This window comes from Salvelinus fontinalis, chromosome 6 (assembly GCF_029448725.1).
Source record: "Salvelinus fontinalis isolate EN_2023a chromosome 6, ASM2944872v1, whole genome shotgun sequence".
Classification (NCBI taxonomy): domain Eukaryota; kingdom Metazoa; phylum Chordata; class Actinopteri; order Salmoniformes; family Salmonidae; genus Salvelinus; species Salvelinus fontinalis.
The window spans coordinates 960388-975398 of NC_074670.1; the positions used below are offsets into that span (position 1 = coordinate 960388).

Genomic DNA, 15011 nt, shown 5'->3' on the forward strand with positions numbered 1-15011 from the left:
GGGCAGAGAGGAGGGCAGAGAGGAGGGCAGAGAGGAGAGCAGAGAGGAGGGCAGAGAGGAGGGCAGAGAGGAGAGTAGAGAGGAGAGCAGAGAGGAGGGCAGAGAGGAGGGCAGAGAGGAGGGCAGAGAGGAGGGCAGAGGGGAGAGTAGAGAGGAGAGTAGAGAGGAGAGTAGAGAGGAGAGTAGAGAGGAGGGCAGAGAGGAGGGCAGAGAGGAGGGCAGAGAGGAGAGTAGAGAGGAGAGCAGAGAGGAGAGTAGAGAGGAGAGCAGAGAGGAGAGCAGAGAGGAGAGCAGAGAGGAGAGCAGAGAGGAGAGCAGAGAGGAGGGCAGAGAGGAGAGCAGAGAGGAGAGTAGAGAGGAGGGCAGAGGGGAGGGCAGAGAGGAGAGCAGAGAGGAGAGCAGAGAGGAGAGCAGAGAGGAGAGCAGAGAGGAGAGCAGAGAGGAGAGCAGAGAGGAGAGCAGAGAGGAGAGTAGAGAGGAGGGCAGAGGGGAGGGCAGAGAGGAGAGTAGAGAGGAGGGCAGAGAGGAGGGCAGAGAGGAGGGCAGAGAGGAGAGTAGAGAGGAGGGCAGAGGGCAGAGAGGAGAGCAGAGAGGAGAGCAGAGAGGAGGGCAGAGAGGAGAGCAGAGAGGAGAGTAGAGAGGAGGGCAGAGGGCAGAGAGGAGAGCAGAGAGGAGAGCAGAGAGGAGAGCAGAGAGGAGGGCAGAGAGGAGGGCAGAGAGGAGGGCAGAGAGGAGGGCAGAGAGGAGAGCAGAGAGGAGAGCAGAGAGGAGGGCAGAGAGGAGAGCAGAGAGGAGAGTAGAGAGGAGAGCAGAGTAGAGAGGAGAGCAGAGAGGAGAGCAGAGAGGAGGGCAGAGAGGAGAGCAGAGAGGAGAGCAGAGAGGAGAGCAGAGAGGAGGGCAGGGAGGAGAGTAGAGAGGAGAGCAGAGAGGAGAGCAGAGAGGAGAGCAGAGAGGAGGGCAGAGAGGAGGGCAGAGAGGAGAGTAGAGAGGAGAGCAGAGAGGAGAGCAGAGAGGAGAGCAGAGAGGAGGGCAGAGAGGAGAGCAGAGAGGAGAGCAGAGAGGAGAGCAGAGAGGAGGGCAGAGAGGAGGGCAGAGAGGAGAGTAGAGAGGAGAGTAGAGAGGAGAGTAGAGAGGAGGGCAGAGAGGAGAGTAGAGAGGAGAGCAGAGAGGAGGGCAGAGAGGAGAGTAGAGAGGAGAGCAGAGAGGAGAGTAGAGAGGAGAGTAGAGAGGAGGGCAGAGAGGAGAGTAGAGAGGAGAGTAGAGAGGAGAGCAGAGAGGAGAGCAGAGAGGAGAGCAGAGAGGAGAGCAGAGAGGAGAGTAGAGAGGAGAGTAGAGAGGAGAGTAGAGAGGAGAGCAGAGAGGAGAGCAGAGAGGAGGGCAGAGAGGAGAGCAGAGAGGAGAGTAGAGAGGAGAGCAGAGAGGAGGGCAGAGAGGAGGGCAGAGAGGAGAGCAGAGAGGAGAGTAGAGAGGAGAGCAGAGAGGAGAGCAGAGAGGAGAGTAGAGAGGAGAGTAGAGAGGAGAGTAGAGAGGAGAGCAGAGAGGAGAGCAGAGAGGAGAGCAGAGAGGAGAGCAGAGAGGAGGGTAGAGAGGAGAGCATTGTTAAATGCATTCACTTTCACACTGAGAGTCTGAATGCTCAGATGAACACAGAGTCTGAATGCTCAGATGAACACAGAGTCTGAATGCTCAGATGAACACAGAGTCTGAATGCTCAGATGAACACAGAGTCTGAATGCTCAGATGAACACAGAGTCTGAATGCTCAGATGAACACAGAGTCTGAATGCTCAGATGAACACAGAGTCTGAATGCTCAGATGAACACAGAGTCTGAATGCTCAGATGAACACAGAGTCAGAATGCTCAGATGAACACAGAGTCTGAATGCTCAGATGAACACAGAGTCTGAATGCTCAGATGAACACAGAGTCTGAATGCTCAGATGAACACAGAGTCTGAATGCTCAGATGAACACAGAGTCTGAATGCTCAGATGAACACAGAGTCTGAATGCTCAGATGAACACAGTCTGAATGCTCAGATGAACACAGAGTCAGAATGCTCAGATGAACACAGAGTCAGAATGCTCAGATGAACACAAAGTCAGAATGCTCAGATGAACACAGAGTCTGAATGCTCAGATGAACACAGAGTCTGAATGCTCAGATGAACACAGAGTCTGAATGCTCAGATGAACACAGAGTCAGAATGCTCAGATGAACACAGAGTCTGAATGCTCAGATGAACACAGATTCTGAATGCTCAGATGAAGAGTTCTGTTGAGCCTCTGACTACACGACAGGCTACAGTCTTTACAGCAACATACCTACAACTCATTCAGACTGACTAGAGAAAACTCTCCAACTAGCCATAGAAAAGCCCTGTCTTTTTACCATACGGTCCATTGAAATAGAAATGTAGAAATCTATTTGAGTGACATGCTGCAGTGTTGAGGAAGTGGTTTGACCAAGTAAGTCTGAACCTAACAGCCCTCAAGCTCTCAAAGACATTATTAACAAGTCATAGAATATCTGAAGAGGGTTGATGCTGGTCTTCCCTCCTGCAGTAGTGTGTGGGCAGGATGCAGGACTGTAATACTGTACACATATCACCCATGTCTCCACCCTCTAGCTCCTGTTAAAGATGCCGTCTGTGTAATGAGTCCACGACCCTGTGGGTGGTCAGGGCAGCCTCACCTTGCTTTAATACACTGGATCAGTGCTGTAGAGCAGTGGATGGAGGGATGACAGAGGGGGGGGGGGGGGGCAGCAGGCTTTAAATTGGTGTGACAGATGGCCCTTCTAGCTACCACTGCATTCATTTATTGACAGAGAGAGCGAGATACAGAGAGAGCGAGACACAGAGAGAGCGAGACACAGAGAGAGCGAGACACAGAGAGAGCGAGACACAGAGAGAGCGAGACACAGAGTGAGAGCGAGACAGAGAGTGAGAGCGAGACACAGAGAGAGCGAGACACAGAGAGAGAGAGACACAGAGTGAGAGCGAGAGACACAGAGAGAGCGAGAGACAGAGAGAGCGAGAGACAGAGAGAGCGAGACACAGAGCGAGAGCGAGAGAGACACAGAGAGACAGGTGATCCTGCAGAAAGAGGAGGTTGACTGGTTCAGTAATAGAGACAGGTGATCCTGTAGAAAGAGGAGATTGACTGGTTCAGTAATAGAGACAGGTGATCCTGCAGAAAGAGGAGGTTGACTGGTTCAGTAATAGACAGGTGATCCTGTAGAAAGAGGAGGTTGACTGGTTCAGTAATAGAGACAGGTGATCCTGTAGAAAGAGGAGGTTGACTGGTTCAGTAATAGAGACAGGTGATCCTGTAGAAAGAGGAGGTTGACTGGTTCAGTAATAGAGACAGGTGATCCTGCAGAAAGAGGAGGTTGACTGGCTCAGTAATAGAGACAGGTGATCCTGCAGAAAGAGGAGGTTGACTGGCTCAGTAATAGAGACAGGTGATCCTGCAGAAAGAGGAGGTTGACTGGTTCAGTAAGAGACAGGTGATCCTGTAGAAAGAGGAGGTTGACTGGTTCAGTAATAGAGACAGGTGATCCTATGAAAGAGGAGGTTGACTGGTTCAGTAAGAGACAGGTGATCCTGTAGAAAGAAGAGGTTGACTGGTTCAGTAATAGAGACAGGTGATCCTGTAGAAAGAGGAGGTTGACTGGTTCAGTAATAGAGACAGGTGATCCTGTAGAAAGAGGAGGTTGACTGGCTCAGTAATAGAGACAGGTGATCCTGCAGAAAGAGGAGGTTGACTGGTTCAGTAATAGAGACAGGTGATCCTGTAGAAAGAGGAGGTTTACAGGTTCAGTAATAGAGACAGGTGATCCTGTAGAAAGAGGAGGTTGACTGGTTCAGTAATAGAGATAGGTGATCCTGTAGAAAGAGGAGGTTGACTGGTTCAGTAACAGAGACAGGTGATCCTGCAGAAAGAGGAGGTTGACTGGTTCAGTAATAGAGACAGGTGATCCTGTAGAAAGAGGAGGTTGACTGGTTCAGTAATAGAGACAGGTGATCCTGTAGAAAGAGGAGGTTGACTGGTTCAGTAATAGAGACAGAGAGACAGGTGATCCTGTAGAAAGAGGAGGTTGACTGGTTCAGTAATAGAGACAGGTGATCCTGTAGAAAGAGGAGGTTGACTGGTTCAGTAATAGAGACAGGTGATCCTGTAGAAAGAGGAGGTTGACTGGTTCAGTAATAGAGACAGGTGATCCCGTAGAAAGAGGAGGTTGACTGGTTCAGTAATAGAGACAGAGAGACAGGTGATCCTGTAGAAAGAGGAGGTTGACTGGTTCAGTAATAGAGACAGGTGATCCTGTAGAAAGAGGAGGTTGACTGGTTCAGTAATAGAGACAGGTGATCCTGTAGAAAGAGGAGGTTGACTGGCTCAGTAATAGAGACAGGTGATCCTGCAGAAAGAGGAGGTTGACTGGTTCAGTAATAGAGACAGGTGATCCTGTAGAAAGAGGAGGTTGACAGGTTCAGTAATAGAGACAGGTGATCCTGTAGAAAGAGGAGGTTGACTGGTTCAGTAATAGAGATAGGTGATCCTGTAGAAAGAGGAGGTTGACTGGTTCAGTAACAGAGACAGGTGATCCTGTAGAAAGAGGAGGTTGACTGGTTCAGTAATAGAGACAGGTGATCCTGTAGAAAGAGGAGGTTGACTGGTTCAGTAATAGAGACAGGTGATCCTGTAGAAAGAGGAGGTTGACTGGTTCAGTAATAGAGACAGGTGATCCTGTAGAAAGAGGAGGTTGACTGGTTCAGTAATAGAGACAGGTGATCCTGTAGAAAGAGGAGGTTGACAGGTTCAGTAATAGAGACAGAGACAGGTGATCCTGTAGAAAGAGGAGGTTGACTGGTTCAGTAATAGAGACAGGTGATCCTGTAGAAAGAGGAGGTTGACTGGTTCAGTAATAGAGACAGGTGATCCTGTAGAAAGAGGTTGACTGGTTCAGTAATAGAGACAGGTGATCCTGTAGAAAGAGGAGGTTGACTGGTTCAGTAATAGACAGGTGATCCTGTAGAAAGAGGAGGTTGACTGGTTCAGTAATAGAGACAGAGAGACAGGTGATCCTGTAGAAAGAGGAGGTTGACTGGTTCAGTAAGAGACAGGTGATCCTGTAGAAAGAGGAGGTTGACTGGTTCAGTAATAGAGACAGGTGATCCTGTAGAAAGAGGAGGTTGACTGGTTCAGTAATAGAGACAGGTGATCCTGTAGAAAGAGGAGGTTGACTGGTTCAGTAATAGAGACAGGTGATCCTGTAGAAAGAGGAGGTTGACTGGTTCAGTAATAGAGACAGGTGATCCTGTAGAAAGAGGAGGTTGACTGGTTCAGTAAGAGACAGGTGATCCTGTAGAAAGAGGAGGTTGACTGGTTCAGTAATAGAGACAGGTGATCCTGTAGAAAGAGGAGGTTGACAGGTTCAGTAATAGAGACAGGTGATCCTGTAGAAAGAGGAGGTTGACTGGTTCAGTAATAGAGACAGGTGATCCTGTAGAAAGAGGAGGTTGACAGGTTCAGTAATAGAGACAGGTGATCCTGTAGAAAGAGGAGGTTGACAGGTTCAGTAATAGAGACAGGTGATCCTGTAGAAAGAGGAGGTTGACTGGCTCAGTAATAGAGACAGGTGATCCTGCAGAAAGAGGAGATTGACTGGTTCAGTAATAGAGACAGGTGATCCTGTAGAAAGAGGAGGTTGACTGGTTCAGTAATAGAGACAGGTGATCCTGTAGAAAGAGGAGGTTGACTGGTTCAGTAATAGACAGGTGATCCTGTAGAAAGAGGAGGTTGACTGGCTCAGTAATAGAGACAGGTGATCCTGTAGAAAGAGGAGGTTGACTGGTTCAGTAATAGACAGGTGATCCTGTAGAAAGAGGAGGTTGACTGGCTCAGTAATAGAGACAGGTGATCCTGTAGAAAGAGGAGGTTGACTGGTTCAGTAATAGAGACAGGTGATCCTGTAGAAAGAGGAGGTTGACTGGTTCAGTAATAGAGACAGGTGATCCTGTAGAAAGAGGAGGTTGACTGGTTCAGTAATAGAGACAGGTGATCCTGTAGAAAGAGGAGGTTGACTGGTTCAGTAATAGAGACAGGTGATCCTGTAGAAAGAGGAGGTTGACTGGCTCAGTAATAGAGACAGAGACAGGTGATCCTGTAGAAAGAGGAGGTTGACTGGCTCAGTAATAGAGACAGAGACAGGTGATCCTGTAGAAAGAGGAGGTTGACTGGTTCAGTAATAGAGACAGAGACAGGTGATCCTGTAGAAAGAGGAGGTTGACTGGTTCAGTAATAGAGACAGGTGATCCTGTAGAAAGAGGAGATTGACTGGTCCAGTAATAGAGACAGGTGATCCTGTAGAAAGAGGAGGTTGACTGGTTCAGTAATAGAGACAGGTGATCCTGTAGAAAGAGGAGGTTGACTGGTTCAGTAATAGACAGGTGATCCTGTAGAAAGAGGAGGTTGACTGGTTCAGTAATAGAGACAGGTGATCCTGTAGAAAGAGGAGGTTGACAGATTCAGTAATAGAGACAGGTGATCCTGTAGAAAGAGGAGGTTGACTGGTTCAGTAATAGAGACAGGTGATCCTGTAGAAAGAGGAGGTTGACTGGTTCAGTAATAGACAGGTGATCCTGTAGAAAGAGGAGGTTGACTGGTTCAGTAATAGACAGGTGATCCTGTAGAAAGAGGAGGTTGACTGGTTCAGTAATAGAGACAGGTGATCCTGTAGAAACAGGAGATTGACTGGTTCAGTAATAGACAGGTGATCCTGTAGAAAGAGGAGGTTGGCTGGTTCAGTAATAGAGACAGAGACAGGTGATCCTGTAGAAAGAGGAGGTTGACTGGTTCAGTAATAGAGACAGGTGATCCTGTAGAAACAGGAGATTGACTGGTTCAGTAATAGACAGGTGATCCTGTAGAAAGAGGAGGTTGGCTGGTTCAGTAATAGAGACAGAGACAGGTGATCCTGTAGAAAGAGGAGGTTGACTGGTTCAGTAATAGAGACAGAGAGACAGGTGATCCTGTAGAAAGAGGAGGTTGACTGGTTCAGTAATAGAGACAGGTGATCCTGTAGAAAGAGGAGGTTGACTGGTTCAGTAATAGAGACAGGTGATCCTGTAGAAAGAGGAGGTTGACTGGTTCAGTAATAGAGACAGGTGATCCTGTAGAAAGAGGAGGTTGACTGGTTCAGTAACAGAGACAGGTGATCCTGCAGAAAGAGGAGGTTGACTGGCTCAGTAACAGCTCTACTCCCTGCTGTATTTTAGTCTGTCTCTGTCACACAGAGGAAGCCCAGCAGCAGCAGCATGTGTAGAGGACAGAGAGCAGGACAGAGAGAGCGCAGGACAGAGAGAGCGCAGGACAGAGAGAGCGCAGGACAGAGAGAGCAGGACAGAGAGAGCAGGACAGAGAGAGCAGGACAGAGAGAGCAGGACAGAGAGAGCAGGACAGAGAGCTTCTAGTGGGTGTGCACGTGACATTGGTATGCCGCGCATGTGTGCAATACATGCCACCGGTGTGCGTGGGTGTGTGTATCTGGGTCAATGATTGTGTGTGCTGTGTGTGTGATTGGTGTGTGTGTATATCTGGGTCGATGATTGTGTGTGCTGTGTGTGTGTATATCTGGGTCGATGATTGTGTGTGTGTGTGTGTGTGTGATTGGTGTGTGTGTATATCTGGGTCGATGATTGTGTGTGTGTGTGTGTGTGTGTGTGTGTGTGTGTGTGTGTGTGTGTGTGTGTGTGTGTGTGTGTTGTGTGTTGTGTGTGTGTATCTAGGTCGATTCACACACACCGTTGTCCAGAGGTGAGCAGCTGCTCTCTGTCGGGAACACCCTGGCCAGAGCCCAGAGGCATGACGTCCATCTGTCTCTGATCAGGGGTTCAGCCCCCGTAGTGGAACCACCTCTCAGCTGCAAAACCTTTCCTAGGCTACAGTACTACAGGAACATTCCTGTCAGGAGACTCAGGACATTCCCTCTGTAGCCATGCAGGTGGCCATGCCCTGTACATGAGTAACTGGTGTGACTTCCTGCTTTTAGCTCCTAGTGGAGCGAAGGGCCTATTGGAGATGTGATTCACCTCTTCAGTGTTCTACTAGACTAATTCCAATGACTGTCCTGTTACTATACAGAGAGGAATTCCACCAGGCCTGATAAGAGAAACCTTTCACTGTGTTCCTCCCCACTCCTGACCTTGGCCAACAGACCACAGCTGACCTCTGACGAAAGAGAGAGAGACTAACATCCCATAACGATCTACTGTGACCAGACACTCAGTCATGTCACCGTGACAACACAAGTCCTTTCAGTCAGTCATGTGAGCCAGACTAGGGCACATGATAAAATAGCACCTTATTCCCTATACTGGTTTTGACCAGAGCCCTGTGCCTGTCATTTGAGAATCATGGGGCAGGAAGCACGCGTTTCTCACAGATAAATGTGACGTGTTTTTTTTTAATGAAACTGGTTGTGTGATAAAAACATATCCAACGTTAACTCAATCTTCTGTGAATGTGAAATACTAGGAGCCAAGTAAAAGTCTCTGCTAAACTTTCAAAACATGTGTGTGTGTGTGTGTGTGTGTTGTTTGGTTTTACCATCCTTGTGGGGACCGGACAGTAAAACAAGGAACATTTGGACAAGTGTGGACATTTTAGGCTTAGGGGGTTAAGTTTACAATTAGGGTTAAGAATTAAACGGTTAAGGTTATCAAAAATACAATTTAGAATGGAAATCATTTGTTTGGTCCCAACAAGAATAGTAAAATAAACGTGTGTGTGTGTGTGTGTGTGTGTGTGTGTGTGTGTGTGTGTGTGTGTGTGTGTGTATGGGTGTAAAAACAGGACAGATCCAATCCAAGTGGGTGATGATGATACCAGTATACCGTTGATCACAGAGTGGTCCCTGTCTGAGCAGAGAAGACACCGTGTTCCCTGACTGAAATAGGATCCGTACAGCATTCCCTTTGGAAGGGAAGGACCCAATGTGACTGCCCACCATGTGTTAACATCAACACTCCCAAGTCTCCTCTTTCACCTAACAAAGTCAACTTAGAAATTACAGCGCCATAGAATTAAAGAAGCAACTGACAACAGAGCAAAGTGTTATTACCACGATAGGTAATTATTGTGTAATTACCATTTGACCATATTATTACTATATTACCATGTAAATCCTCAGTAAATACCAGGTAGGGTTACATAGTAGACTAGTAGGAGAACAGCATGAGCCAAAGATATATCTTTCATAACTGCTTCAGTAAAAATGGTCTATAATTACATTCGCTGAGGGAAGTGGTTCCCAAACTGCAGGACTAAACTGACTCAGGACTCAGAGAGTCATGTCATTTCATCAGTGACAGGTGGGGTACTGACCGTGACCTTACGTTAGTCGGGGTACTGACCGTGACCTTACGTTAGTCGGGGTACTGACCGTGACCTTACGTTAGTCGGGGTACTGACCGTGACCTTACGTTAGTCGGGGTACTGACCGTGACCTTACGTTAGTCGGGGTACTGACCGTGACCTTACGTTAGTCGGGGTACTGACCGTGACCTTACGTTAGTCGGGGTACTGACCGTGACCTTACGTTAGTCGGGGTACTGACCGTGACCTTACGTTAGTCGGGGTACTGACCGTGACCTTACGTTAGTCGGGGTACTGACCGTGACCTTACGTTAGTCGGGGTACTGACCGTGACCTTACGTTAGTCGGGGTACTGACCGTGACCTTACGTTAGTCGGGGTACTGACCGTGACCTTACGTTAGTCGGGGTACTGACCGTGACCTTACGTTTGTTGGGGTACTGACCGTGACCTTACGTTTGTTGGGGTACTGACCGTGACCTTACGTTTGTTGGGGTACTGACCGTGACCTTACGTTAGTTGGGGTACTGACCGTGACCTTACGTTAGGTGGGATACTGACCGTGACCTTACGTTAGTCGGGATACTGACCGTGACCTTACGTAAGTCGGGGATACTGACCGTGACCTTACGTAAGTCGGGGATACTGACCGTGACCTTACGTTAGTCGGGATACTGACCGTGACCTTACGTTAGTCGGGGTACTGACCGTGACCTTACGTTAGTCGGGGTACTGACCGTGACCTTACGTTAGTCGGGGTACTGACCGTGACCTTACGTTAGGTGGGATACTGACCGTGACCTTACGTTAGTCGGGATACTGACCGTGACCTTACGTTAGTCGGGGTACTGACCGTGACCTTATGTTAGTCGGGGTACTGACCGTGACCTTACGTTTGTTGGGGTACTGACCGTGACCTTACGTTAGGTGGGATACTGACCGTGACCTTACGTTAGTTGGGGTACTGACCGTGACCTTACGTTAGGTGGGATACTGACCGTGACCTTACGTTAGGTGGGGTACTGACCGTGACCTTACGTTAGGTGGGGTACTGACCGTGACCTTACGTTAGTTGGGGTACTGACCGTGACCTTACGTTAGTTGGGGTACTGACCGTGACCTTACGTTAGTTGGGGTACTGACCGTGACCTTACGTTAGTTGGGATACTGACCGTGACCTTACGTTAGTTGGGATACTGACCGTGACCTTACGTTAGTTGGGATACTGACCGTGACCTTACGTTAGTTGGGATACTGACCGTGACCTTACGTTAGTTGGGATACTGACCGTGACCTTACGTTAGTTGGGATACTGACCGTGACCTTACGTTAGTTGGGATACTGACCGTGACCTTACGTTAGTTGGGATACTGACCGTGACCTTACGTTAGTTGGGATACTGACCGTGACCTTACGTTAGTTGGGATACTGACCGTGACCTTACGTTAGTTGGGATACTGACCGTGACCTTACGTTAGTTGGGATACTGACCGTGACCTTACGTTAGTTGGGATACTGACCGTGACCTTACGTTAGTTGGGATACTGACCGTGACCTTACGTTAGTTGGGATACTGACCGTGACCTTACGTTAGTTGGGATACTGACCGTGACCTTACGTTAGTCGGGATACTGACCGTGACCTTACGTTAGTCGGGGTACTGACCGTGACCTTACGTTAGTCGGGGATACTGACCGTGACCTTACGTTAGTCGGGGATACTGACCGTGACCTTACGTTAGTTGGGATACTGACCGTGACCTTAAGTTAGTTGGGATACTGACCGTGACCTTACGTTAGTTGGGATACTGACCGTGACCTTACGTTAGTTGGGATACTGACCGTGACCTTACGTTAGTCGGGGATACTGACCGTGACCTTACGTTAGTTGGGATACTGACCGTGACCTTACGTTAGTTGGGATACTGACCGTGACCTTACGTTAGTTGGGGTACTGACCGTGACCTTACGTTAGTTGGGATACTGACCGTGACCTTACGTTAGTTGGGATACTGACCGTGACCTTACGTTAGTTGGGATACTGACCGTGACCTTACGTTAGTTGGGATACTGACCGTGACCTTATGTTAGTTGGGATACTGACCGTGACCTTATGTTAGTTGGGATACTGACCGTGACCTTAAGTTAGTTGGGATACTGACCGTGACCTTATGTTAGTTGGGATACTGACCGTGACCTTACGTTAGTTGGGGTACTGACCGTGACCTTACGTTAGTTGGGGATACTGACCGTGACCTTACGTTTGTTGGGGTACTGACCGTGACCTTACGTTTGTTGGGGTACTGACCGTGACCTTACGTTAGTCGGGGTACTGACCGTGACCTTACGTTAGGTGGGATACTGACCGTGACCTTAAGTTAGTTGGGATACTGACCGTGACCTTAAGTTAGTTGGGATACTGACCGTGACCTTATGTTAGTTGGGATACTGACCGTGACCTTACGTTAGTTGGGATACTGACCGTGACCTTATGTTAGTTGGGATACTGACCGTGACCTTATGTTAGTTGGGATACTGACCGTGACCTTAAGTTAGTTGGGATACTGACCGTGACCTTAAGTTAGTTGGGATACTGACCGTGACCTTAAGTTAGTTGGGATACTGACCGTGACCTTATGTTAGTTGGGATACTGACCGTGACCTTACGTTAGTTGGGGTACTGACCGTGACCTTACGTTAGTTGGGGTACTGACCGTGACCTTACGTTAGTTGGGGTACTGACCGTGACCTTACGTTAGTTGGGGTACTGACCGTGACCTTACGTTAGTTGGGGTACTGACCGTGACCTTACGTTAGTTGGGATACTGACCGTGACCTTATGTTAGTTGGGGTACTGACCGTGACCTTACGTTAGTTGGGATACTGACCGTGACCTTATGTTAGTTGGGATACTGACCGTGACCTTACGTTAGTTGGGGTACTGACCGTGACCTTATGTTAGTTCGGATGTCTCAACAAAACTAAATCAGACTGATGAAAACGCTCCTTCCACTCACCGTGCTGCATGATCCCGTGTTCTAGAAGCCTCCGTCCAAGATGCTCCGCCTCCTCTCGGGTCGCCATCTCTCCCTCCGCCAGCAGCCAATCAACAAGCTCGGAGGCCACCAGCGTCCGTTCAAACGTCTCACCCTCTTCTTCCCGAGTCGCTAGGATGGACGTCTCTGTGTTCATCATGAGCCTGTTGAGAAGGACAGATTTAGATACAGACTACTTTATAGGATGTGTAAATCAGGTGTTTTATACAGACTACTTTATACGATGTGTACATCAGGTGTTTTATACAGACTACTGTATACGATGTGTAAATCAGGTGTTTTATACAGACTACTTTATACGATGTGTAAATCAGGTGTTTTATACAGACTACTTTATACGATGTGTACATCAGGTGTTTTATACAGACTACTGTATACAATGTGTACATCAGGTGTTTTATACAGACTACTGTATACGATGTGTAAATCAGGTGTTTTATACAGACTACTGTATACGATGTGTAAATCAGGTGTTTTATACAGACTACTTTATACGATGTGTAAATCAGGTGTTTTATACAGACTACTTTATACGATGTGTAAATCAGGTGTTTTATACAGACTACTGTATACGATGTGTAAATCAGGTGTTTTATACAGACTACTTTATACGATGTGTAAATCAGGTGTTTTATACAGACTACTGTATACGATGTGTAAATCAGGTGTTTTATACAGACTACTGTATACGATGTGTAAATCAGGTGTTTTATACAGACTACTTTATACGATGTGTAAATCAGGTGTTTTATACAGACTACTTTATACGATGTGTAAATCAGGTGTTTTATACAGACTACTGTATACGATGTGTAAATCAGGTGTACGTTGTCGTTTTCCATCCTGTTTCAACACAATAACAGACTTTTCCCCATCAAACCTCTAAATAGTTATCTGTGCAGGCTTTTGCTCATCCGACCAATCACACACCTGATTTAGCTAATGAATGATTAAGTAAAACCAGGTGTGTTAGCGTAGGGCTGGAATCAAAACCTTGCTGATGGGTAGTTCCCATGTCCCCAGGAGGAGGGCAGCTTGGCCACCCCTGTACTATTTATAAAGCTGAACTACCAGGAAGAGCACTAGGACTTCAGGTGAACCAGTTCAGTTAACCACAGACCCCTCCTACTGAGTGATCATGGTACAATATAGATGTCCGTTAACCACAGCAGTCTCCTACTGAGTGATCCTGGTACAATATAGATGTCAGTTAACCACAGCACCCTCCTACTGAGTGATCCTGGTACAATATAGATGTCAGTTAACCACAGCACCCTCCTACTGAGTGATCCTGGTACAATATAGATGTCAGTTAACCACAGCAGCCTCCTACTGAGTGATCCTGGTACAAGATGTCAGTTAACCACAGCAGTCTCCTACTGAGTGATCCTGGTACAATATGGATGTCAGTTAACCACAGCAGTCTCCTACTGAGTGATCCTGGTACAAGATGTCAGTTAACCACAGCAGTCTCCTACTGAGTGATCCTGGTACAATATAGATGTCAGTTAACCACAGCAGCCTCCTACTGAGTGATCCTGGTACAAGATGTCAGTTAACCACAGCAGCCTCCTACTGAGTGATCCTGGTACAATATGTCTGTTAACCACAGCAGTCTCCTACTGAGTGATCCTGGTACAAGATGTCAGTTAACCACAGCACCCTCCTACTGAGTGATCCTGGTACAAGATGTCAGTTAACCACAGCAGTCTCCTACTGAGTGATCCTGGTACAAGATGGATGTCAGTTAACCACAGCACCCTCCTACTGAGTGATCCTGGTAGAAGATAAATATCCAAAGACGACAAGGGTGGAATCCCAACAGACAGAGAATACACGTGCCATGTTTGGTACACACACACACACACACACCACACACACACACTAGGTAAACATCAGACCCGTGTGGAAACAGGTGGATCTCTGATGGGAATATACAGTATGACCAACGCAGTGAAAACTATAATGTACATGTTACTGCTTGTATTGAGACAAAGGCAGACCACGTCATCATGGTGTGGCTACAGTATAGAGGTGTGTTTTCTCCAAGGCGGGGCACCGATTCTTTCTTTACAACTTAATTCCTCTTTCCATAGAATGCAAATGACGTGTGACTGTTTGAAGTTTCACCGCCTTATCACGGAGTCAACTAACCCACCCATTAACCTCACGTTAGTCTGGAAGCTTGACGTGTGGAAGATTACCAAGCCGACATCTGACCCACACACATCCCAAATAGCACCCTATTCCCTATATAGTGCACTACTTTAGACCAGAGCCCTATATAGTGCACTACTTTAGACCAGAGCCCTATTCCCTATATAGTGCACTACTTTAGACCAGAGCCCTATTCCCTATATAGTGCACTACTTTAGACCAGAGCCCTATTCCCTATATAGTGCACTACTTTAGACCAGAGCCCTATTCCCTATATAGTGCACTACTTTAGACCAGAGCCCTATTCCCTATATAGTGCACTACTTTAGACCAGAGCCCTATCCCCTATATAGTGCACTACTTTAGACCAGAGCCCTATTCCCTATATAGTGCACTACTTTTGACCAAGGTAAGTAATAGT

The 15011-nt window shown here is 47.6% G+C and overlaps 1 protein-coding gene across 5 annotated transcripts in view; it reads right to left on the reverse strand.

The window, feature by feature from the left end:
* Nucleotides 1-15011, reverse strand: part of LOC129856839 (DEP domain-containing mTOR-interacting protein-like) — a 108164-nt gene that overhangs the window by 72211 nt on the left and 20942 nt on the right. For all 5 annotated transcript variants that reach the window (XM_055924555.1, XM_055924554.1, XM_055924553.1 and 2 more), the window contains one exon: nucleotides 12395-12576. In XM_055924555.1, the coding sequence (XP_055780530.1) occupies nucleotides 12395-12576 (182 nt within the window). The remainder of the gene's footprint in view (nucleotides 1-12394; nucleotides 12577-15011) is intronic.